Source organism: Pempheris klunzingeri, chromosome 13 (genome assembly GCF_042242105.1).
Source record: "Pempheris klunzingeri isolate RE-2024b chromosome 13, fPemKlu1.hap1, whole genome shotgun sequence".
Classification (NCBI taxonomy): domain Eukaryota; kingdom Metazoa; phylum Chordata; class Actinopteri; order Acropomatiformes; family Pempheridae; genus Pempheris; species Pempheris klunzingeri.
Genome location: NC_092024.1, coordinates 22,738,672 through 22,764,056, shown reverse-complemented (window position 1 = coordinate 22,764,056; position 25,385 = coordinate 22,738,672). Strand labels below are relative to the sequence as shown.

General features: G+C 41.2%; 1 protein-coding gene across 14 annotated transcripts in view; it reads right to left on the bottom strand.

Moving 5' to 3' along the window:
* The window catches only part of mark3a (MAP/microtubule affinity-regulating kinase 3a), a 55,306-nt gene extending 31,667 nt beyond the window's left edge, over positions 1 to 23,639 (bottom strand). For all 14 annotated transcript variants that reach the window (XM_070842156.1, XM_070842154.1, XM_070842161.1 and 11 more), the window contains exons 1-7: positions 23,002 to 23,639; positions 16,797 to 16,979; positions 15,344 to 15,397; positions 6,018 to 6,066; positions 3,852 to 3,917; positions 1,067 to 1,137; positions 114 to 170 (exon numbers count right to left, since the gene is read on the bottom strand). In XM_070842156.1, the coding sequence (XP_070698257.1) occupies positions 114 to 170; positions 1,067 to 1,137; positions 3,852 to 3,917; positions 6,018 to 6,066; positions 15,344 to 15,397; positions 16,797 to 16,979; positions 23,002 to 23,052 (531 nt within the window). In that variant the 5' untranslated portion in view covers positions 23,053 to 23,639. The remainder of the gene's footprint in view (positions 1 to 113; positions 171 to 1,066; positions 1,138 to 3,851; positions 3,918 to 6,017; positions 6,067 to 15,343; positions 15,398 to 16,796; positions 16,980 to 23,001) is intronic.
* Positions 23,640 to 25,385: the final 1,746 nt, after the last annotated feature.

The window sequence follows — 25,385 nt, the reverse complement described above, 5'->3', positions numbered from 1 at the left end:
TTTAAAAAAAAAAAAACACCCCATCACGCGGCTGCATTGCATGCTGGTCGACTGAAGCTACGCTAGCTTCTGTCCGTGCAGCTACCAACCAAGCGTGGCTTCTCTGGACTCACCTTGAGGTCTCTGTGAACAATGTGCTTCTGGTGGCAGTACTGCACCGCCGATACGATCTGCAAGAGGGAAGAGACGAGCAGAGTTTAGTCAAACGTCTGGCGTTCTGCTCTCAGGCTGTGATAAAGGATGTGGTGGTGCAGGAGGAGGAGGAGGAGGAGGAGATGTGGTCGACACTGGCAGGAAAGATAAAACATAACGCAGGTGTGGCTGAACACACCAGGAGGGTGAGACAGAGCAGTAACACTAGTGTACACAAAGGCTATGATGGAGGGATTAGGGCACACAGGGTTCCTACATTTAGAAATTTACCGTTTTTAGATCCAACTTTAGTTTTGTTTCTCCTTAAAAACACCAACATGACTGTTCTGCTCTGCTCTGTGCAGAAACCATGTTTACTGTTATTGCATCCACATTTGTTTTGCTCCATTTCTCATTTTTGGCCATATTCTTTCTAAAATACCATTTAAGGTTATAGAGAATGATTAAAAAATTGTTTTCAGGCTTCAAGGTTCAGTTACATTAGCCTCACTAAAGGACATGGCTTGATGTGCCTTGATTCTACTATGAGTAATAAATAAATATCAAGCAAAGTGATGACAAATTGTAAAAAGCCTGTGGGAGCAATGATGCAGTTTATAGTCTAGTACTGTAATATTGTAGTTGCATTTGTGAGGAGTCATTTTGGCGTCTCTAGAAGGTCTAAACTTCCTTTTAACACATTAAACTCATCACCATTTGGCCACTTTCTTATGCCAAACAACACTGGATGACTTTGGGCTGTGTGTGGCAGTCATTGATGAGGACGTAGGCAGGTTTGGACATTTCTCATCAGTCTTTGCACAGGACAGACGCTGCCGTCCCAGAAGCAGGACAGAGGACGACGACCTGTCTGAGGCAGAGCCGGGAGCAGAGGTGTGAAACCGGAACACTGCAGGGGGAGAAAGCTGGGTACCTGTCTAAATTTAGCCCTGGCCTCTTTTTCCTTCATTCTTCCATGTGCAACCAGGTAGTCAAAGACCTCTCCTGCAAAAGAGAGACACAGAGAGAAAGAGAGAGAGAGAGAGAGAATTAGGGAGCGACAAACCGAGTGTAAAAGATTGAGGGAGATACAAAAGGAGCAATGAATGAGAAGTCAGAGAACAAGACAGATGGAAAGAAGGTAGAAAGTGAGTCACAACTAGTAAAAATAAGCAGATAAAAATAACTTGAGGCTGAACTTTTCTACACAGCTGGCCTGCACCGTTACCCATGTGCATGGTTCCAGGGTGTTTCTTGACCATATTGAGACGAGCGCGGCGGCGTTGCTCCTCCTGGAGGCACAAAGCTGCTGCCGAGCTCGGCTCCAGCAGCGGACCCTTCGCTCGGCCCACACTTCTGCACACTTCCAGCCAAAACGTGACAACGCTCGCTCGTGTGCTAATTGAGCTCGAGTGGCTGGCGTGTGCGCATATGTGCATCCATACCGAGATAAAAAAAGTAACTAAACAACATAACAAGCAACAAAAAAACGCCCCCTCTACTTTTCCTGAATCCTCAGAACCCTGCTACTCTGTCAGCGCTGACCCGCAGAGGCGGTCAGAGTGTACGTTTCTGTACTTCAGAGCTCTAGAGAAGCAACAATTCATCGACGCTCTCTGACTCAACTGCTAAAGACAGAGTGTGCCAGAGCTAAAGGGCACAACGTGTGCCGTACATGGGGATGAGATTAGGGAACAAAACTGGAATGCAGCAAGGATACTGTAAGCTTGGGAAATGAGAGGATGGTGTGCCGTTAAAAAGACATATGTTCTGAGGATTCTGTACAAATGTGGAACAGGAGGTTAACATTACGCCTGAGAAATTCAGTAATGTCGAGGCATTCCTCAGATTATCTGTTTGAATGCAATTGACCCTCATCCAGTGTCAGATCCTGCCAACACGGCTCCTGATACATTGCAACTAAAAGTTTATTCTGGCAAAGAAAAGTCTCCAGTAAAATTAACTCAACTCATGTAAATTCAAAGTTAGAGCTAATTATGTATTATAGCTTCCAGCCACCAGCAGCAGAACTGAGCAGTGATTTTTTATATGTTGTTTTATACGTTTTTGTAGGGACTTTATTGGAAGAAGGCTTTCTCTGTCAGAATAATACACTTTTGCTGTTATTTTACTTGTTTCATAGGTTGGCAAGAACACTTCCCACCATCTGGGGAGTTTGTATTTTCATTATTCTTTACACAGTAAATTTCATGACTTCATCCGAGACTGAAATGTAGAAGTTCCTGGAGAGAGCCGTGCAGTCCTGGGGCTGTGCTGCAGACAGAGCTGAGGGGTCTCCTTAAGATTCTGCTTGAATTCCAAGAAAATCAATATCAAACTTGGAGAAATATTAGATTTACTTCATTATGATCTAATGCAATTGGCCTACGATCAGAGTTCCCATCTCGGTGGTAATGTGATTTGCTCCTCGGCGAGCGGGTCTTCACAATTTTTCGGCTCGGCTCGGCGGTCTGAACGCAACCTTTCCGAGAAATCAATGACAAGATGTGACTCTTCGGTGCCGTGCAAGTGTGCCGCTGCATTCAATGAGGAATGAAATGGCACTTTCCCTACAAGAAATCTCCAGAAGTAGAGGACATGTTCGTATCTGGGTGATGCTGAACACATTAACTTAATAAAAATATGGATGTTGACAAAGCGGACGTCGACTCTTCGGTTTGATTTGAGAGGTTTTTCCTGCTCTGACATGCGTCTCCTTTTAGGGAGTAGTTTTCCTGTAAGAACTATGTAATTTCACAGTAATTACAGGTAAAACTGGGACAGTAGTTACATTTCCACGTGAATGCAGTGCACATTTTTCCGAAATTTTAACAAAATTGGCTTAAGTAACTGTGCATTCATTCATGCTTCCATTCACTAATGTTATGTCAGTATTGGGGAACTGAGATAAACAACTGGTCGCGCTCTTTTTACAGTCAAGAGCCTTTAAATGATTGAGGAAGAAATCAATGACAAACGAAAGGAAACCACCCCAATCGGTAGAAAGCGTGATGGGAAAATGACATTTAGAGGTCACAGTTTCCTCGTTGCCGTCGACTGGTCTGATGCTTTCGTCTCTTCGGTGGACGTTTTAGTCACATGCTTCACGTACGTCACACACTTACTGTTCAGCTGACACAGATCTAAATAATTCATTCCAATTTATTGATAAATTAGGAGCAAATTAAATCAACTGCAGTCAATGTTCTAGAAAATAATTGGGGAAATAACTTACTTCATGTCTATATTCTCTGGAAGCTGCATAAAGTAATCCAACACGGCTCAGCTGCTCGCAAATCTGATTTACTGTAAATGCAGCTTGGATTTACTCAGATTCGTGTTGTTCTACATTTGTCGTTTCAGGTAGAATAAAAGTCTGTAGGCTACATGCTGCTCCCAATGTATTTGAATTATTAATGCACACATTTATTACTTTTGGTGTTAATAAATCATACTGGGGACATTGGGAGCAGCACACGGTGTGCAGATTTCTACCGACTACATCTGGTCTTCTGTTCTGTAATGGTTTCTACAATTGTTTTATGTTTAGAGCCAAATTTATTGGGGTTATGTAACCATTAAAAAAAAACAACAACTCAAAAATGCATTTTCATTCAACTAAAAGAGGCTGCATTTCTCACTCAGATAGGTTTGGCGTGTTGGAGGTAGAATGCTTTCCAGTTTACATGAACAAAATGTTTATTGTGTTTCTGTCTCACCTCCGCTGGCGTACTCCATCACCAGGTACAGCGTCCTCTCCGTCTCAATCACTTCAAAAAGCTTGACTAAAGAGGAGGGAGGGAGGGAGAGAGAGAGAGAGAGGGGGGAAGAGAGAGAGAGAGAGAGGGGAAACGATAAATTCAATTACGTCTAAAGATGGTAGAGATTCAGACAGAGACGGTAATGAATTCATGGACACAAACGCCAAAAACGTCTCCAAACAGACGCTTTGTGGAGGAAAAGTTAAGTCACGTGGATCTGTGTGTGTGTGTGTGTGTGTGTGTGTGTGTCGTGACCATGTAAGCACAGCATCGAGCCGAGCTTAGCAGCACTCAATATTTACTGTTCAGTTCAGAAGCCTTTTTTACTGCAGTGTGTTCAGCTCAAAGATATAAAAGACTGTGTGATGAGCGGCTGCACTGCTAAATATAGACAAGGTGGGATGGAAGACAATGAGGGAGAGAGATGGAGATGGAGAGCGTACGGCCTGATGAGCGCTTACTATCACCTTGGTAATTATAATCACATTTCTGCAGAGGAAATCATGCAGCGCCGGGGAAAGGAAATTAAAAGTCATTAGCGGGGAATCCCATCTCCAAAATCAAACGCACCATGGCAGGTCATCTGGTGTGTGTTTTTTTTGTGCACATACTGTACAAGTCAGAGAGTCGGTCCGTATGAAAGCCACTGAGGCCGAATTGATTAGTCAATTAATAGAAAAATAACACAACTATCTGGATATTCAATTAACTGTTGAGATCATTTTATAATTTTTTAAAGTCTTTTATGTGTTTTATAATAAAGTTTCTCAAATGTCTGGATTTGCTGCGATTTTTGGGTTTTCAAATTTGCAACTTCAACCACATTATATTATATTTATTTGATTTAAGCACGTATTAATCGAGTATTTATTGCTCATTTGTTCTCCCACACAGATCTCTCTTATTGGACTCCTGTTAAGATTAGAGAAGGTGGAACTTTATCTTGAAGCTAACTGATGTGCTGCAGTTATAGTACAAACCAGCAGGAGTGCAAACATTAGGCAGAAGTATAAAATATCAGTTAACAGTTAACGAAATGTATCCGGTGACAATAGAAAAACATTTGTCGCTCTATTATGATTATTATTCCATCGGGATGCAGATCACAATCTTTGCTGCACTACTTTTTTCAGCATTTGGTCGACGTTGTGTCCTTGAAATTAGCATGAAGGCAACACAAGCAAAAAATATCCTGTATCGTGATATGTGCCGTTATCTCAATATGAAATGTCCCACATGTATATCGCACACGATGAAATATGCTTGTATTCTTACTAATATTCATGTTCTCGTCTGTCATCTGATATTAACTTCTTCTTGACATGGTCTTGTGCCTTAGGTAATTGTGATGGCTATTTCCTCACATTTTAGGCACCAAACATTTGTTGAGGACATCACGAAAATAACCGTCACACTAATTGATAATGAAAGTAATCGTTAGTCGTGACCTGACGCGACACCTGATCATTGCCACAACATTGTGTCTCATGTCTTTGCTGTTGTCCCGCTCGTGTTCAACCCTCCAACCGCTGAGGGTTTTTAATGATTCTGGCTTCTTGTTGCTGCACTGGTTTGGTGTCAGTGTGTATTTCCTCTCCAGGCAGAGTGCCCTCTTCTTTATTGATCAAAAACGGTTTCATTTTCTGATCCCAAAACAAAGTGGAAAGAGTGACCCTCCAGTTTTAGTCTCAGTCACGTAGGCTTGCAGAGCGCAGTAGCCATCCAGTTAACGAGATAATAAAATGTCGCAGGAGATTTGCCAAACATTATTTCAACTTTACAGCCCGTCGTAAAAACCTAAACAACAGTTTTGGGCAAAGGCCGTAGAGTTTGACACTTCAGATGGCTGCTATATTTATAGAAACTCCTACATTTTTCCAGCATTGTTTGATTTGAAAGAACACAGCTTTCACTCACTAATCTCCTGTTGACGTCTGTCTGAGCCAAAACACAATAAAAAAGGAGCTAAAAAGCTTAAGAAGGAGCGTATAAATTAAAACAAGCTGATGAACTGCAGGCCGGCAGCTTGCTGACTAGCTCATGTGACTGTCCGACAGCAGAAAGGTCAGAGGCCCTACATGTCAAGCACTCTGTTTGTGCCATAATACTGTGTTTGCCACTTACCTATATTGGGATGATTAAGGATCTTCATTATTCTAACTTCTCTGAAGAGCTGAAACGAAAGAGAGAAGTGAAACGCTCATTAGTTGGCGGTGTGGGTTTCAAGATTCAATATGTTATCAGCATTTCAACGCAGTTAATGGGAAGTTATTGGCTTTCATATAACGTCACAATGGGACATACAGTCACAGCACTGATATACAAGAAGATGTGAAGAGCATGAAATTAAAGAGCTGTGACACAAAAGCTGGTTAACTGGTTCTTCGTCTCGTCTTCAAGACAAGATAAACCCAAAGGAAAAGGAGGGAATGACACCATTAAACAAATACTTGCTGAAGTAATTGTACGACATGACAAAGTAAACAGAGTTAGATTAGTTCAACGGCCCTGAGCATAAAGTTTCTGATCATTCATTTAATGTATTCAACCCTGTATTTAAATCAGTAAAATCCCAGTGAGATTCATTCACAGACTTGATTACATAGCAACAGTTAGAGGTGCTCCGATCAATCGGCCATCGATTATTATTGAATGATATTTGTTCCAAGTAGTTTGATGGGTGGCCAATCAGATGACGGGAAACAGGCCTGGTTTGACTGACAAGGCCGCACGCAATTAAGTGGTCGAGCCTGGCAACAAGGAGGCGTGGCCTTGGAGGCTAACGCTAACAGAGCTAGCATCTTCAGTCCAGTCCGGTAAAAAAAAAAAAAAAAAACGGAGGATTTAACCGGAGAGTTTTTCCTGCCTTGCGTCTTGATATTTGTGCCCTGATCACATTACTGAAAACCATCAACACTGCTGTTATTCTTGGACAGTTCATAACAGGAGATCATGTGTTCAGAAAGTCAAACACTGGGTCTTGTGTTGTGCCAACATCAACACATTTGTCAAGGAAATGTGATCGTTTTGTCACCGCCGGCAGATCGTCACGACAACGGGATTCCCTGCAGCTCAGCGTCGGTTCAAACCGGCCGGAGAGACGCCTGGACAACAGCCGAGGAGAGTTTAATCTGAATTAAGTTAAACATGCACCATCCCTCTGCACTAATAACACGGCGCTCTGTCAACACACGCTCCCTTCATCAGCATTCACAGGGACCAGACGAGCAGATTTGTAACGGCCAAAAGTGCTTTTCAGTTTTCCACTGTAGGAGGCACGAAGAGGACTGAGTGCTATGTATTATTGATCCACTGTTAACTACACCTCGCTCTCTTCCTCCCCATAAAAACATAAAAAGGCATCAATCATTCATGAGGCGGGAGTAGCCTCAGTTAGCTTACCGACGGCAGCTCGTAAGACCGTGCAGCCACAGAAATACCTTCCACATACAGACGTTCATATAAATCCACAGGGTTCAGATGAGCAGAAGCCAAGTTTAACTTATCACAGCTCAAACTGCTGTCCTGACATAAATCCTCTTCATCTTAAAAAGGAGAAAGCACCGACAGCTTGACATTTTTACTTGCCTCCAACATTGACTACACCAAATTCTTCCAGCTGCACTACGTACGATCTGTTTAATAGCTTTACTTTTAACATCTCAGTCTGATAATTAACTGTTTATCCCTCTACGGCCCAACTCATATTTTTGAGGGCATGATTTAAGCAGGTTAAAATAAAGTTATCAGAGCTCAGAATTTAATCATTTAGTAATCATTTGAAACTGAAGGACAATGAGGCAAAAAACTTCTTGTAATTTTAAAGCTCCAACCACAACTGCTCGACAAGTTTTACATGCTTACAAGATTAATTATTAATTTCAGCAGCACAGCGTAAGATCTTTTTATAGCTTCATTTTTGACAGACTGTACAGCTGGAACATCTTTTTGACAGTGAATCCTTGTTTTATTTGGGCTTTTTGCTCATTTATGCTTCTGATTACCAATTTATCATTTGATTACTTTTGTGACTGAGTAAAATAATCTGTTTTTGGTCTATAAAAAAGTCAAAAATCCTTCGTCAGAGCTCAAAATGACATCTTTTTTGCAGGTGTAGCGAACACACCTTGTTGGGATAATACATTGTTCGCTATTTGTGAGTTTCTCTTTTATCTCTGAGCTTTTCTCTCAGTGGGAAGAGAAATCAACGACTGCAGTGAAGCAAAATTCGCCGACAGATTCGAACTCGCGGCGCCTCAAACCCGCAGATCCACCAGGACGCCCCGATAACGCCTTCTGTCCTGAACCCCGGACGGCCAGTGTCTGCCTGAGAGGCAAACAGATGGTGACAAACAGCGGGTGATGTTTTCTCGTTCAGTATGAGGCCGCACGCAGCGCTGCTTTAACACACACGGTTACACAACACTGCAAAAAATGTGCAGAGATACGTGCTGTCGTTCCACGTCTGTGTCATGTGTCACACTGACCCCTCTGCACTGTCCGTCTGTCCTCTGTTGTGCTGAGGTCTTATGTCATCTTTACATAAAAACATTATTTACACACTCTCTCTGACCAGGAGTTGTCGTCTGCCTCTTTGAGAATTCAACTCATTGAATACTTCCCCTGTGAGGCGCATTTTGAAGAGTGCGTGTTGCAGTCAGATGACGACCACCAGACCACCGGGGCCTACGGGGGTCGTTGGGCTAGCACAGTTAGCACAGTTAGCACAGCTAGCACAGTGAGAGGTGTTCAGCAGAGTGAGAAGTTAGCAAGGCTGCAAACTTTCACGCATGGACTGCACTCCTCACGCCACTCGTCCATATTGCCGCACAGAAAACTTTTTTATTAACTGATAACATCGCGGTCTAATCATCTATAACGGCTGTAAAGGCTCTAATGTTTCAGTAAAATCACATTTTCACATTAAAAGGATGTCGGGGGATAAGGTTAAGTCTGTCAGTCCAGACTTTAAACAGTAAAGGGTTGGTGTTGGTGTTGGTGCAAAATCTGATCCAGTTTGAGCAGAGACACAAAAAGAGAATCTTCTTACATCTTCTTCCAAATACTTGCTCATAAATATATCACAATAAAACGCTGGCATGAAAAGTGTTTTTAATTAAAATACCATTGACTGACTGAGCGAGCAGCTAATTAAAATGCAACTGGGGGAACTGAACAGTTACATAAGTGCAGTGGAGCAAAAAAAGTCTTCAACTTTAACTAACTCAACATTACGTAGTTCAGTTTAAACCTGGGGATCAAAATGTCTCTTATTTGAGAATAAAATGACATTAAATGTGTTTTAAGAATTTCAAATAGACAAATACAAGCTCCAACAGTGTTTTGTAACTGAATATTTATCTATCTATTTGATATACGGCCCATCTCTGCAGTCTGAGTAACAAATCAACGAGTCTGAGGGTTTAAAACATTTAAAAAACACACTGCTTGTTACTTTTATAACATTATGAGAAAGTTATGATGGAAGCAGCCATTTTGTCTTTCGGCGCAAAACAACTTCAAAGTCACCAGGATAAATACAGCGTTCACGTTACAAAGTAATCTAGCAGGAATGTGCGCTTGCCTTAAAGGAGGGACTTTATTGCTGCAGCCCCCTGCGTAGGAAGTGGTTTTATTCAAATGAATGAGGGGCTGCGTCTCTCATTTCCTGTCTCTACTGTCCACTATCAAAATAAAAGGCCAAACTGCCCACAAAAATGCAAGATGTTCTAACATTGTCTGGGAAATGTGGTTAAATCAAGACAACAAGGCGGAAATACTACTATACTAGTATATTACTACATACTGCCGCTGAATTAGATCTGTTGCTGGAACAATTAGTCGATGAGTTGAATTAGATAGACAGCCAATGACTCAATGACAGTTTTGATAATAAATGTGTTCTTTTACAACACTTCAGATGTAAAAACGCTGAGCTGTTGGACAGAATACTGAAACCAATCGCTCCCCTGCTCGATGGCCAATCGGCGACTGGTGAGCGTCAATGTTTACTGTGGTTTAACTATTTATTTTCTTGTACTTTTATTATCTTTTACATGCAATTTAATGCTTCCGAGGCTCGTTTTTATTGTGTTTTATGTCCCTGTGAAGCACTTTGAACTGCCTTGTATCTGAACTGCAGATCTCTCTGCGCTCCATCCAACCTCCCTGCCATGCATTCCTGATAATGTCAGCATGTCACACTTATCTGTATTTATTTGCATTCCTTTTTGGTCCAATATTTCCAGCTAATTATCATTAAGTGCAATTCAATCCACCGAGAAATTGTTGATTAGCATTTAGTTTGTATGTAACATCTGACTTCTGGTGGACAATAAAGCTACAAAATCTGAAAAATCGTCAGTCGACAAATTTCAGCTCAACTTTTTTTCTCCAAATTAAGGATTTGCTTGCTTTTCTTTTCAGTTTGTGTCTCTGGATATTGAGATCTGTAGGTTTATTTCCCCACAGGTGATCTGACAAAATGAGCAAAGCGAAGACATTACCAGGGTGATGAGACATTTAGAGAGATAATAAATATATTCCTTTTCTCTACTTCTTCCAATTTTCCACTACAAACATTTCTGTTTGGAAAAACCAAGATTAAACAGTTGTAAAGATAATAAGCATCACTTCAAAATGGTGATATAAACACAGAGATGCTGCAGCAGGCGTCCGCTGTGGGAGGAACCGAGATAATAAATCTCATTGATGATTCGACTGAAGGGTTAATTATGAACTCAAGTCACTGGGGCCTTCAGGATGGAGTCGACCGGTTTGGAAGCCATGTTAACAAACTGAGCCAGGACGAGTCTGGCTGCTGACAAGGAGGAGGGGGAGGAGGAGGAGGGGAAGAAGAAGACGATGACGAGCTCTGGAGTGAGCCTGAGGTCTCTTCACTGTCATTACTCTCTGCCTGTGATCGCGCTCTGCCCATCATTATACTGAAAATACTCTCCTGAGCTCTCACAAAGTGCAGAGGAATAAATCTGAGCTGGTTTTCTGTGCGACAGTGGAAACAGTGCTGCTCAGGAAGGGGGAACTTCATCTTTTCCTCATTACTAGAGAGGGGGAAACATGTTTAGAGTAGTTCGGTTGTCAGAGCGAGACAAGCGTACCACTTTCTTTAAAACTCAGTGACTTTGTAAAGTTTTTGACACACTCTGTACTGTCCTACATAGCAGACACAAGCCTTTTGACACCTGGGGAGGCTGGAAAACAAACCAAAGAGTATATGAGAATACTTTGTCGGGTACGTTATGCAGTAAATAGAATTAGTGGAAAAACACGAGAGATGAACAGAGATGATTCACCACATAATACGACCATGAGGTCGCAGACGTAAACCTGCTGGAGATCCAGTCATACCACCGCAATGATGCACAGCTGTCCCCGATTACACAATCCGCCTTGTGATCAATACAAGCCACCTTCAGGCCATATGACACACGGTTTGAGGGTGAAATCACACCTACAGTCGGCCTGCTGGAGCCCAAACCTTAGTGGGGAAACCTCCTCCTGCTGTGTTTTCCTGTTAAAGATGCCTTAATTACAACTGATCTTGTGAAACAAAACTTCCTGTGGGCTCGTTGTTAGATCATCTCCCGCCTGTTTTTGGTAAACTTCCCACCGGGTCGGAGACTCTGAGTTGAGTCACAACATCATCAGTAGGGACAATGGATGCCTGTGCACTTCTTACTGTAACTGACCCGCCTGCTTGTTTATTTCAGTTCCCATCAGGACTAAAAGATCAACCTGAGGGAATAAACGCTGGTTGGAGTAACTGCTCCAGTCACACCAAAGTTTAGGACATTTAACAGAGAAAGGGTTTGTCTCTTTTAAAGTCAATTCAAGTCATTACTCAAACTGTATTCAGGTTCAATTATTGCCTTATTCATTAAAATTAGAGGCTTACAGAGAGCAAATATTTGTTTTTTCACACGATAAATGCTGTTATTTTTGAATAAAAAGTTAAGAAATGCTCTTCTTCCTGTTAGATTAATGATTTTGGTGACTCCAGGTTGAAAAGTTGTGCTAGAAACGATGTCTAGTAACGGCTAATGAAAGGCAAAGCGTCAGCACCGAGAGCAGAGGTCGTCCCAGGCTCCAAGCATGTGGCAGACGTTGTTTAGATTTAATCAAAACCTCCAAGAGTCACACTCCCTCCCTGACCTTTGACCCAGACGCCAACAAGACCCTCAGCAGGTCGAATCAGGACAGAGAGGTGAATAAGAGGATGAAGAGGAGAGAGGAAGCGGGGAGCAGCTTGCCAGGAGCCGTTGACAGATGTGAATGTCGACTCAGCTCCTCCGAACTATTAAGAACAGAGGCTGAAAATAAACACTTAGGCTTCAGAGACGATATCCCCCGCTATCAGCCTCTCGCCAATTCTTCCAGTTACATAAGGGGTCAGGACACAGGGGTGCCGGCTCTGAGGCAGGTTGGCTGTTACAGCAGCACCAGCTCAGAAAGAAAGACGAGAGCAGAGGAAAATAAACACGAGATCCAGCCCTTCAAAACTCATCCTGAGCCTGAACACATCCCATTCAGTCAACTCTTTCAAACCGACAGTGAGTTAGTCCGTCTCTCAGTACTTCCCCTGCCTGGCTGTGGCCCATTAGTTCCTCCTGAAGACGCACAGCTTTAAAAAAAACAGGTCACAAATGCATAGCGTCACTTTTAAGGCTCAGTAATTTGGGACACTGAAGTTTTAAATGTTACACAAACGGGACTAAGTGGAGCATTTGTTGGGAACTCTTTCCAGCAGATTAATACAAATTTGTTGCTCTGCATTTTGATAGTTTTTGGGGGATTGCAGGAAGTTGAGGAAATCCTAACATGGATCAGATTTGTGGCCTGTTATGAAGGAGTAATTAGACATTGAACAATATGCTTATCCACCAAGAGTTAATACTGTTCTCTGACAGTTCAGCATGAAGCTACAGACAGCAGCCAGTTAGCTTAGCTTACTAGAACTAACACCTTACATCTCATTTGTTTAATCCGTCAAAAACCAAAGAGTAAAAACAAAACGTTGTGGTTTATGTCAGGTTATGTGCAGCACTGCTCCTCACACAGGCCCACTGACTTCCTGTCACCGTGGACAGAACCAGACTAGTCGTGTTCTCCGTTTACACTCTTTATGCTAAGCTAAGCTGCTAAGGTGCTTTTTTTCTGTGGTGTATAGGAAGAAAAACCAGATACATTCAGGGTTTTACTCATGCATCATATTTTACATGGTCTAACAAAACAAAATCCCCTCTGACTTCTAGCACACTTGGTTCAGCCCTGTGCTGCCACCCCTCTAGAAATCTGCGATCTCCACTTTCACTTATGCAACCAACATCAGATAGAGCTGCTGGAAAGTTGTTTGGGAAAAACAGCAAACCGGCTTTTGCATTTACATGCAATCAAGCATTTCGAGCAATGTTCAAAATGGATGCTTAATCTGCACGATGGAAGATATGCAGGAGGAGGAAAGTTGAAGCGTGACGCGTTTGGGTTAATTTGCTTTACTCGACATCAAGCATCCTGCCATGTGACTACTGCACATGTATCTACTTCATACGTAGCATCCAGACATGAGAGTGAAACTTATTTTCTCATGTTATTTCTCTGCATTTATACGTGACTAAGTGTATTTCCCCAAAAAGTCCAACTATTCCTTTAATGCAAGACACCAGGCTCATGTATTTGTCATTCTGCAGCACAGGTTTGCACAGCACAATGTAAGCTTTAGCTCCAAATGCTACAGGAGGAAAAAAATATATCCACATTTTTTTATGGCGGAGTGCAGAGGATGAATTTGTGAGTCTCACAGCCGGCTCTGAAGCTGAGGAAGCTGCTCTGTGGTCTGCTGGTACGACAGCAGATACGTCTTCTGTTTCTCTTGCTAGACAGCAGCAGGAGTATTGTCAAGTGACTCTCGTAGATATGAAACCCTCAAGATTCGGGCCAGGCTCAATTATTGAGCGACAAACCTTTAGAATAAGCACAAATCTAATCCATGTCAGGATTTCCTTCAACTCTGAATAACTCAACCGAAAAAGACCAAGTAAAGACACAGAAGGCCTAAAAATAGCAGTGACAGGAATGGGAACATTTAATGTGCCAATCATGAAAGAGTACTAGAAAGTATTGAAATGCGGTCTCTTTTTCAAGTGTGCTCTGATTCCTTAAAATAAACATGAAAAGAAATCTAAATCCCTGGTGAACAGCAGGAAAAACAACCTGACACATTCCTAAAAGAGGTTTTTTTTTTTTCCTTGACTGTGACAAAGCAGTAACCTAAAAACAACAAGGATTGTCGACAAAAGCCTCACGCTTTGTGTTTCCGTGAACAACGCTGTCATGACTCAGTGTTTTTCTGTCAGCGTAGTGTCACAGCCAATGCCAAAGGGCCCGGGCCTCTGAGATACAAAAGCCAGAATCAATGGAGCTTTGGAAAAACTGATGGAAAACCACTAGCCGATCGCTGAGTGGGACGAGGAAGAGGGGAGCCGGCCGAACATTAACACCCAGCATCATCGTCGTCGTCATCATCATCATCATCATCTACACCAGCAGCAGCCGCCGCCGCTCTGTGAACCCGTCCCCTCTTCTGTCTGATGAGCAAAAAAAGCTGCTGCAGCCGAGTCGATATCGCTCTGACTTCCATGAAACCACTTCCAGACCGAGAGGCAGAGCCAAAACGTACAGCGGCGCAGATCAAAACAACCACACACACACACACACACACAGACACACATCTCCCTTGCTAATGAGTGTACACAAAAAGAGAGGACACAGGGTTATGGGCAGCTCATTCTCAACTCACTGACTTCAAACTGTAAAGTGAAACTGCCATTCACTGAGCAGCAAAAGCAGCATTCACTCTCAGCCTCTGAAATTTGCATTTTAAAAGCAAACCCACTTCCTGATTTGGTTGATTAAACATGGAAAAACAAAACTGTCACTCCCAGCTGCATGACAATCAAGCAGCGCCAACTGGAAAAAGGTAGAGGAAAAGAAATAAATCCACATTTAGTTTCTCTTGGAGGCTGATAGATGTGCAGAAAATGTCCCCACAGAGTTAAACGGGACAGATCTGAATCTTAAAAACCTTTTCAAAGTGGCCAAAACACTTCATTTCAGTTCAGCCACTGCAGGAAGGAGGAGTAAATAGACTAAACCCAAAATCTCACACAGATTCTTCTGCTCTTCAGGCCTCACATTTGAAAGCTGAAGCATTACAGTCCAAAATGTTCATGCAGAACCTGAGCTGAAGAGTCCACCACAGTGGGATAGTAAAAAAAAAAAAAGCTCTATATGGAGAACACATGCTCACCCCCAGCGTGCCCCGCTTCCCATTTACACAATTAATATGCAATCTGTTGTGCTTCATGAATTCGTAAGCGAACTCTGCCACAGCGTGAGAGTGCAACAGAAGAGAGAGAAGGGGGGTAAATTACCTTCTGAAGGCTGTTTGGGTTCAGCTGCGTCTTGTCTATTATCTTAATTGCCACCTGTGGAGAGAAAAGAAAGAAAGAAAAAATAAAAAAACAGCGTTGAATACTGAGCTAAATTGGATGTAACAGCAGAGGAGAAGTGTGAAAAAGAGGAAGTGGAATATGACTCTGTAATCAAAAAGCACAAAAACAACCACAAAGAAAAGGAAACTGACATTAAATCTGTTTTTAAAGGGGAAAATAATCATCTAAAAAGACTTTAGAGACAATATGGGAGAGGAAGAAGCCCGTTTGAACTTCCGCCTTGAGAAGAGAAATATGGTCCGAATAATTAACAACAGCATCAGGAGCGCATTGAGGGGAAAAGAGCACCACGGTCTCGTTAAATGTCGTACAGCGTGTTAAGAAGATGCTTGCTCTTTCGCTTCATCAATTATGAACAAATCCAAGGAGCAACGGCTCCCCCTGAAAACATCCATTACTGCAAACAAGGTTTGAAGCCACGAGACAGTCGGTATGTGGAGCTGGTAGGGTTTGAAATGTACCCGATATGGTACAGAGATCACAGCAATGCTTTATTTGTAAAACTTTATGGAATAAAGAGGATTTTCCAGTAAAAAGCTGTACTTTACTTTGGAAAAGAAGTGTTCTTAAATGTTAAGTGCTGTCCAAACACAAGCAGCTGCACGACAACTCCTCAATTGGCAAAATTTCGAATTAACTCAGGAACTGTCTGATGAAACAAGCGATCCAACTGGAAATTCGATGCCAACTTTTGGTACTTGACAGTTTTCTCACTCACAAGACAAGTATTGGGACGCAGGATTGGTGGTGAAGACTGAATGTCAGCGCAGCAGTGTGTCTGTCATCCCAGTGTGCAAACCTGCAGCTGCAAGCTGGCACGCAAAACTTCACTCGTTTTTTGGTTTCAGTGAACAGTTTTCAGTCCTGCTGCATCACGCTGAGGTTGAACTTAAGGTGGTCTAACTTATTTAACATGAACGACAAAATGCGGCGACGCTTTGAGCAAACGTGGTCAAACTTGATGGCAAAATTCAACCGTTGGCTCACAAACCACATACGAGGCTTTAAGTGTCTCATCTTGACTTCACTCTTCTGCTACAGAACAAAAAAATGAGATCTTCATCTGAATCTGAGCAGAAACTAGCACAAACCATGATGGTAAAGTTAAATCTTTTTATCCTTTAAGTACTCCAGTGGAAAGAATTACACAAATCTCACCGCTACTCTAAGTAACAGCTTTTTTTTTTTATTATTTTAAAGCCACAAAAACCTTCTTTACAAATTGCTGTGGTTGGTTGGTGTTCTAGCAGATCAGGTTTATCAGTTTATCAACAGTTAATGACGGTGAAGCACAAATTTAACCTGATTCTGTTGTTTCAGACTATTTTAATGTCTAAACGTTGACTTTGCCGTCTGTCTGCGTCCGTCTCACCTCTCTGCCGGTGAGGATGTGTCTGGCCAGTTTGACCTTGGCGAAGTTGCCCTTCCCGATGGTTTTGAGCAGCCGGTAGTTGCCCACGTGGGGCTGCTGCGGCTCCTCGGAGCTGCGGGATCGCACGCCGGTCCGGGCCGAGCGCGTGCTGACCTCCTGGCGCCCATTGCTGTGAGACGTGTGCTGCAGAAAAGAAAAGAGACATTATTTTAGACGGGTGCCTTCTTACTGTGAAACATCTACATGTGCCGGCAGTGACTCATATGGACCCACTGTGACATATCCACTTAAGCTCTGCAGGAAAAAACACGGATATTTATAGTTCTGCATCCACACGAGGAAAATGAGCTTTTCTCCCACCAGCCTCAGGTGGCTGGTTAACAGTAGTTTCACCATTTCATCAACCGAATATCAGAGCCTCAGAACTACAGGTAGATATGGTGGCAGCTTTGGACCCCTTAGCTTACCAACCCTGACAATCCATTTTAAAAAGGGTGATAATTCGGTTGCATGTCCAATACTTGAAGTTTAATCATCTTTTCTGTGACATGTCCGAAAAAGTGAGAAATGGCCATCACACGTTCCCAGAGTCCTCAGCGACAGACTCAAACAAGTTTAATCTGTCAAAACAACACTAATAAACTCACAAAAATCAGGACAGAATCCTCACGTTTAGGAGACTAAAACTGGTTATCTTCAGATTTTTTTTATATAAAATGATTCCTCGAAAATGCTGAAGCTGAATTTTCCCGTTCAACTATTAATTGTTGCAGCTCTAAAATGAATCACACCGTCAAATGAACACTCAGAAGTTTCCTGGCAGCACTTGTATGAACTTAAATAGAGTTGTAACGATTAGTAAGTTATCAATTAGCTCACTGACCAAAAACTAGCTTGGTCATTGTTTAAGTCCTATTTCAAGAAACTCTCTTATGTGACAAAATGCTGCTCATCTATAAACGCATTGGAATAAATGAAAGATTTGGGGGTTTAGGACTGAATCAGATGTGGCCCTAAACTTAAAATCATAATGAAGACAAACAGATTTGAGGTGAAGGAATATTTTCATTGCATTATGAGTGTGTTCCCACCCAGAGAGCACTGAAGACACTCAGCCACTCAGCCAGTCAGCCAGTCAGCCAGTCAGCGGCTCCCACGTGATACAGAAAGTCACGTTTACACACAAGTAACTGAAAGCTACATTGAAAAAATGTGACCAGGCTGAAGAGCAGTAATCTGAGCTCAACTTGAGGACAATTTCTTGCCTGTTTCAGACATTTCCCCCCCCCACACACACACACACATCTTCCTCATTTTCTCGTCCTGTTGTGAAGAACAGCTGGTGAGCTTTTTATCAAGTCACCTGCCATGACAGCAGGTCCCACAATCAACCACAGCAAAACAAACTGTAGTTCTTTTCTCCACAATTACAATTGTGTCTTTTAGATGTTGTTCCAATGCATTTTTAAGCACCTCTCTGTTCTGTGGCTGGCAGCTACAGTCGGTCTCATATCCTGTGGTGGCTCGTGGGTACACAGACTTTGTGAGAACAGGAAGCGCAGCAGAGCACAAAGCAGAAAAATAAAAGTTACCTGAAAAGTTAAAGGGTCAGTTCACACCAGCAGTCTGCTTCAAGTACCGTTACCACACCGCTGTTGTGATTTAAACCAGCCAAACCTCCACGTGTCTCAGCTTGTGATCGGCAGTTTAAACAATACTTAAACTATCTGGCATTTGTTGGGTGAAAAATGGATGGGAAACAATGTGAGCTGTTGTTATTTTCACACTCATGAAGTCTGATTTAACGGGGGCTGTTTTCAATTCCCAGCTTTGACTGACAGAGTATGAATGTCTGTTAGTAGGGTGTCGTTTGAGGCTGTAAAGGAATATAGTCAGAAAAACCAATGGGTTCTGGACAGACAGTTGCTTTTCATTCTTCTTGATTAATGAATTTGTTGTTTGGTCCATAAAATGTCTGAAAACATTGATCAGTGTTTCTCAAAATCCAGTTGATGTTTTGTCCAAAACCCAAAGAAATTCAGTTTCCTTCCATTTAGGACCAAAAACTCACATTTAACAAGCTGGAATGAGAGAATTTAGACTTTTTCCCCTTCAGAAATTTATCAAAAACGAATGGCTATTACTTTAATAGTTAGCTGACTAATAGTTGCAGCTCTATACCTTAGGATACTTTAAGAGTGCACTAAGCTTTCAGGAAAACCACTGAAGTCTGGACAGGGCTGTATATCACCTTCATTGTCGGTTAATCTGTTGATCATTTTCTTGATTAATCGTAGATCAGCGTTTCCAAAAGTCAGGGTGACTGTTTTACCCACAAAGACAGAAAATATTCACACTTAAGACGCTGGAATCTGGAATCTGGGAATTTTTTTCCTTCAGAAAAAATGGTTGCTGATTAATTTAATAGTTGACAACTAATCGACTGACTCTTCAGGATACTTTAAGAGTGCTCTACACATCCAGAAAAAACAACAGACTCTGATTTGCATCTCTGACGTGCAATCAAAGACCGTCTGCTCGCCGCAGGAGGAAGTCTGATGTTGTGATTTTGCGCTGCACGGCTCTGACAGCGCCACCGATGGGAGGATCGATTTTTCAGGCACTTTGGGTGGTCAAAAGCACCCCTCTGTGTCCCGACAACTATGGCAGAGAAAAATAGATACTCGGCGCGGCCGCGGTATCGACTGTCCCGCCGATGCTTCATTAGCAGTGGAGGTGCCCTCTGCCCCGCCCGACCCTCCCCACCCACAACCCAACTGACCCCATTCACCCCGGAGACAGTGAAAAGGACAACGACAAAGTGGGAAAATTAATAAAAAGAGCGTCGACTTTCATGCAAACCGATAATTTCATACAGAGCCAGAAGAGGTCGAGCATGATAAGCAAGAAGGCTTGTCTCCACTTTGACTTTTCCCTCCACAGTGCACCAGTGCAATTAAAAACATATACATAATTCATTCTGTAGCACATTCTGCAGATATTAAAAGATAAATTCACGTAATATAAAGTCAATTAAAAAGTTACAAATAGATACGATCAAGGTCACAATAAACTTAATTAACATTACAGACATTCAAATTCTCCACATGAGTCGTTTTAGAGATTAAATCAGAATCAGAATCAACTTTATTGGCCGAGTTTGTACAAGCAAACAAGGAATTTGACTCCGGTGAAACTTATCTCGCTATGTACAGTAAAAAAGTAGGAAATAAACTACAACAATAAGAACAAGAACAATACAAGTACTAAAATCACAATAAGGTCACTTTAAACTCTCCTAAGCAGCACACACTCTTTAAGTCACTAAAGGAATATTTTAGGACTTCTACAGCGATAGCAGAGGAGATAAAAATACCATCAACTAGGATAAGGTCACGGTTGAATACCACAGACACATTTCTCTCTCTCTCTCTCTCTCTAGTGTGGGAACATTAAACTCCTTTTTTCCTTCCACTGTACCACCCGCTAATCATGAATGACAGAAACATCTATATGTTTCAAAGACCACCGTTTCCATTTACCAACTCACAACTTCCTGTATGAAATAAAATCTCCCCGTTTAAACTGATCCCTTTTCCTTTTCTGTGGCTACTCACAAGGCTGCGGTGTCTCCTGGCTGCCTGGGCGCCCGTCATGTTTCAGCAGGAAAACACTCTGCCCCGCTGGTGATGCCCATAGAGAGATTCCCACAACACCAGATTTTCCCAACTCGGAGCCCAGATAACCACAGGGAGACCAGAGAGGGAGACGACAGGAGGTGGGGGGGGGAGACGCACTGATCTCGGTCAAGCCTACTGCAGGCTGACACGCCGGATATCGCTTGCTATCCTTTCACATTAAAAGCATTTAGTCAGCTGCTTTCAAGGTTTCAAAATTCAAGCGAGGCATTTTCAAGGCACCTAAACCATAAAATTTCCAGACTCTCAAGCTTTTATCACCATATCTAGAAATGCAAAACATAAAAAGCAGAGCAATCACCGTTTTTTCTTAACCAGCTGTTCAATCTAGTCCCGTCTCTTTTTGAATGATTATTTTTCGGCCAACAATGCAACGCTGAAACTGCCAGATGAAGTCAACACACCTTTAACTCGTCATATTCTTTTTGATTCAGAGCTGAAAATAGGATATTTTCTTGACTGGTCCATGTAAAACACCAGAAAACACTGAAAAATGGTCTTAGTTCGTGCACAACCCAAAGATATCAATCTTACTATTATGTAAATTAAATATGAACACCAAGACAATTAGCAGATCATCACATTTGAGAACCTAAACCATCTTGTGCGTCGTCTTTTTGCTTAGAAAATTACTTCAACGATCGATCGTTTGTCAAAACAGCTGCCAATAAAGTGTAATTTCAGTTTTCGTTCTTGCTTCTACTGGTTCCAAGCCGTCTTTTTCTGGCTACTGAATCTTCACATGTGCAGCTACTGAAGTGGCCTAATTTCCCCTACAGGGATCAATAAAATTGCAGCACATCTTATCGCCCTCAGTGCTCTGTTTGTGCAGGATAAGTCTTATCTCCAGCTGACTCGCTGCTGCTGCTGCTGCTGCCGCCGTGATGAGTCATGAGATTCGGCAGATATCACATGTGGACATTACGTGGCTGCAGCTACACAGACGGGACATATGGGGTGAAAAAGAAATGTATGGTAAGGCTACGACCAAACGGAGACGAGTGGAGTATGAAGAGAAAGCACAAGGCAGCTTTAAAATTAGCAGCTGAGGTTTTAAGTAAGCTGAATTTTCAGTTTACAGGTGGATCAAAACAATGAAACATGCATGTCTCCATTTCCTGTCGATTCATTACCACTTTATCATTTTGATCATTCTTTAAGTTAAAATACCAAACATATCTGGTTTCGGCATTTCTGTCGGTAAGATGGTGATCATGAATTACATACTTTTGGTTTTTGGGGAGGAAAAAATAATCACTTTGGCTTGAGAAAACTTACAGTGGGCTTTTTATCTTCATCCAACACCCTGAATGGTTAATTCAATCTATCCAAGTACAAAGTGACTGAGAAATCAGTTCAATTAATTACTGCAGTGCTGACAACTATTTTATGATCAATTATTCACTTAATGTTTCTAAGACGTGAGGATTTGCTGCTTTACTGTTTTCTAACACTGTGAAACAAATAACTGAGTTTTGTAAATTTGACTTCGGGATGTTTTTAAACTCACTTTCGTGACACACGCAATAGATTACACAAATTGGAGCTGATCTGATTTGTCGAGAATTAAACGAACACCAACTTCGGTGAACCGCTTAATTTGTTGGGGTCCATTTTAAGCAACAATGATTAACATTCTCCAGTTCTATCTTCCTAAATGAGAGGGTTTTCTGATTTCTTGTGTTTTATACAATTGTTATTAGAATATTCTCATGATTTTGGATTATTTGTCAGAAAAAATAGGAACGTAAAGATGTCACCTGATGTTTTGGAAAACTGTAACTTATTTTTTTCTGATAATAAATGACCTTAAAACTTAAACTGCAGTCTCACTTTGTAAAACAGATTTCTTTTTTTTTTTATATAATTCTTCATGTTAAAAATATATATATATATATAAAACAACAAACACTGTTTAGAAACACCAACTCTAAAATTAGACGCGTCTAATTTTGAAAATCCTGGCCGGAAGCTGCATTGTCGCTACCTTGACAACGCTCTTCCAGACAGGATATTCAGTTCGTCACAAGGAGGCGGGACTAACTTCCATATTTGGAAGCTGAACGGCTGAAACGTTTGAGTGACAGCCGGGGCGGCCAATGGCGAGCCAGAACAGAAAACTACTGTTGCCTGCCAGAACAGGCAAGCAAAGTACTGTAGTTCAGCCCGAGGTTGGGCCTAAATATCCTGAATACATCCTAATTACCTGTACCCACATTAAAACTTAGTAAGAAAAAAACTATAATTTACATGTGAATGAATTCCAAAACATGCATTGAATTACATAGAATTCAAAAGGCGTGTTTTGACATAAGAGATAAGCTTGTTTACGATTTAACAACAAAGTGTGAAACAATTAATTGTCATCCAACAACAGTAATTAATCAACCACAATTTCAATGCAACAGCCACCTCCTTCTAGAGGCAATTAAACCATTTTCCTGTACAGAAATGAGACCAAAGTGCAGCTAGCTTAATACCCCAACAAACAGCCCCTTTATACTTACACTTTCCGTCACCTTCTCGTTCACCGTAGGCAAAGGAGTTTTTGTTGACATCTTCTAATCGACCTTCGTCCAAAAAAAATCCAACCGACGTCTTCGTCAGTCCGACAAAACGGGATTATTGCTTTGCTTTTCTGCAGCTCTGTCCTCTGAGGGGGGAAACTGTCTCAGCATGGATCGTGACAATTTTCAAAAAACCAGACCGGACGTGTTGGAGCCGAGCACCTGAACTGTTAGGGACCGGAGAATGGAGGAGGATTTACACAGGAAAAAAAAATAAAATAAAAAAAAAACCCTCACAAAAAGAGCATAATAGTCTTTTGTGTTCAATATTTACATGGCGCGTACGCAGCGTTCATGGCCTGTGTTTAACTGAAATCAGTGTCCGTCTGTCCGATCGGGGTTGAGTCAGTGAAGCTAACTAAACTAAGGCGCTGTCGGTCGCCACTTCCAAAAAAATCGCCCCGGGGTTTTTCTTTTTCTCCACAAAAACAACTCCGTCTACAAACACGCCATGGCGTCGAGTGTCACCTGTCGATGTTTCTCGGGGGGATTCAAGCGGTTCGGCTGGCAGAAACACTCGCCGTCGCCTCGGTTTCTTCCATCTCCGGCGGCCCAAAGTGAAGCTGCTCTGTCTGATTTAGGTGGGACCAAAATGGCTCCTCAGCGGCTGGGCTGGATTAGGCTGCCTTCACGGACCCCTCCCCGGCTCCGACGTCAGAGTGTTCTCATGAGCGGCTGAGCAGCACAACTGTTGTTGTTGTTTATTTATTTTTTTTATATGTTCAGGTTAATATTGTGGAGGAACTGAGGTCACATGTGTGTGTTTGTTTTATTTATTAATCTAAAAAGTGTCAGACACATGTAGAGCAGTAGAGGTGTAAGTAGCTTAAAGTGGAAATACTCAAGCAAAGTACATGTACGTCAAAAGTATAGTACTTGAGTTTGGAAGTACTCAGATCCTTTATTTAGGTAAAAAATAAAAATGAATAAAATAAAAAAAAAAGAAAATATTAAGAAGAAGAAGAACAACAACAGCAATAATAATAATAATAATGATAATAATATGTTAATATTGTGGAGGTACTGAGGTCACATATGTGTGTTTATTTTATTTATTAATCTAAAAAGTGTCAGACACATGTAGAGCAGTAGAGGTTTAACAGAATAAAGTGGAAATACTCAAGTAAAGTACATGTACGTCAAAAGTATAGTACTTGAGTTTGGAAGTACTCAGATCCTTTAATTAGGTAAAAACTAAAAATAAAAAATAAAAATAATAATGAAATTTAAAAATAGTTTTAAAAAAAAGTAGAAATACCATACTTACTAGTTTAAAGTGCAGACGTATTATCAGGAAAGTAATATTAAAAGTAGAAATACTCATTATCCATTATGTGTTAGTACTCCTGGGCAGATTATTAGTATAATACTGCATTATATCATATAATAATATCATGTTTTATGTAAAAAGAAAAAAACTACAAGTGTCAGACAAATGTAGTGGAGAAAAGTACTCCAGTAAAAGGATCCTGTCATACTTGACTTTTGGAGGAAGTACTCAGGTACTAAAAAAAGTAGAAATACATAAGTATCAGCAAAATGTACTTAAAGTATCAAAAGTACGGATACTCACTATGCATTATGTGTGAGCAAGCTGTGTCGTACTACTGAGTAGATTATTAGTATAATACTGCATTATGGCATAGAAGAAGTATTCAGATCCTTTACTTGAGTAAAAAAACAAAACAGAAGTAGAAATATCGTAGTTTAAAGTGCAGAAGTATTTGTACAAAATGGAAATACTAGAGTAAATTACAAGTATTAAGTGTGGAAAAAAAGTAAAAATACCATATTTGCTAGATTAAAGTGCAGAAATATCATCAGGAAAGTAATATCAAAAGTAGAAATACTCATTATCCATCATGTGTCAGTACTACTGGGCAGATTATTACTATATCACTAGTGCTAGTTATGTAAAAAGAAAAAAACTACGAGCGTGGGACAAAAGTAGTAGAGTAGATGTGTAAGAAGTAAAGTAAAGTAAAGTAAAAGTACACATGCGTCAAAATTACTAAATTATAGCACTTGAGTTTGGAAGAAATACTCACATCCTTTACTTAAGTACAAAAGAAGTAGAAATACCGTACGTACTAGTTTAAAGTACACAAGTATCATCAGGAAGATGAATAACTAACTAATGTAGTGGAACAGAAGAATAAAGTAATTATAAGTGACATAAAATGAAAATTAGTTTGTCCAAATGTGATCTTCTTTGGGGCCAATCAGACGAGATGTATTGACGAAGCTGCTCATAATCAGTCTTGATTTTGTGTCTATTAACATGTGGAGGATTAAATAAGATCAATACATTGATCTGAATAAAA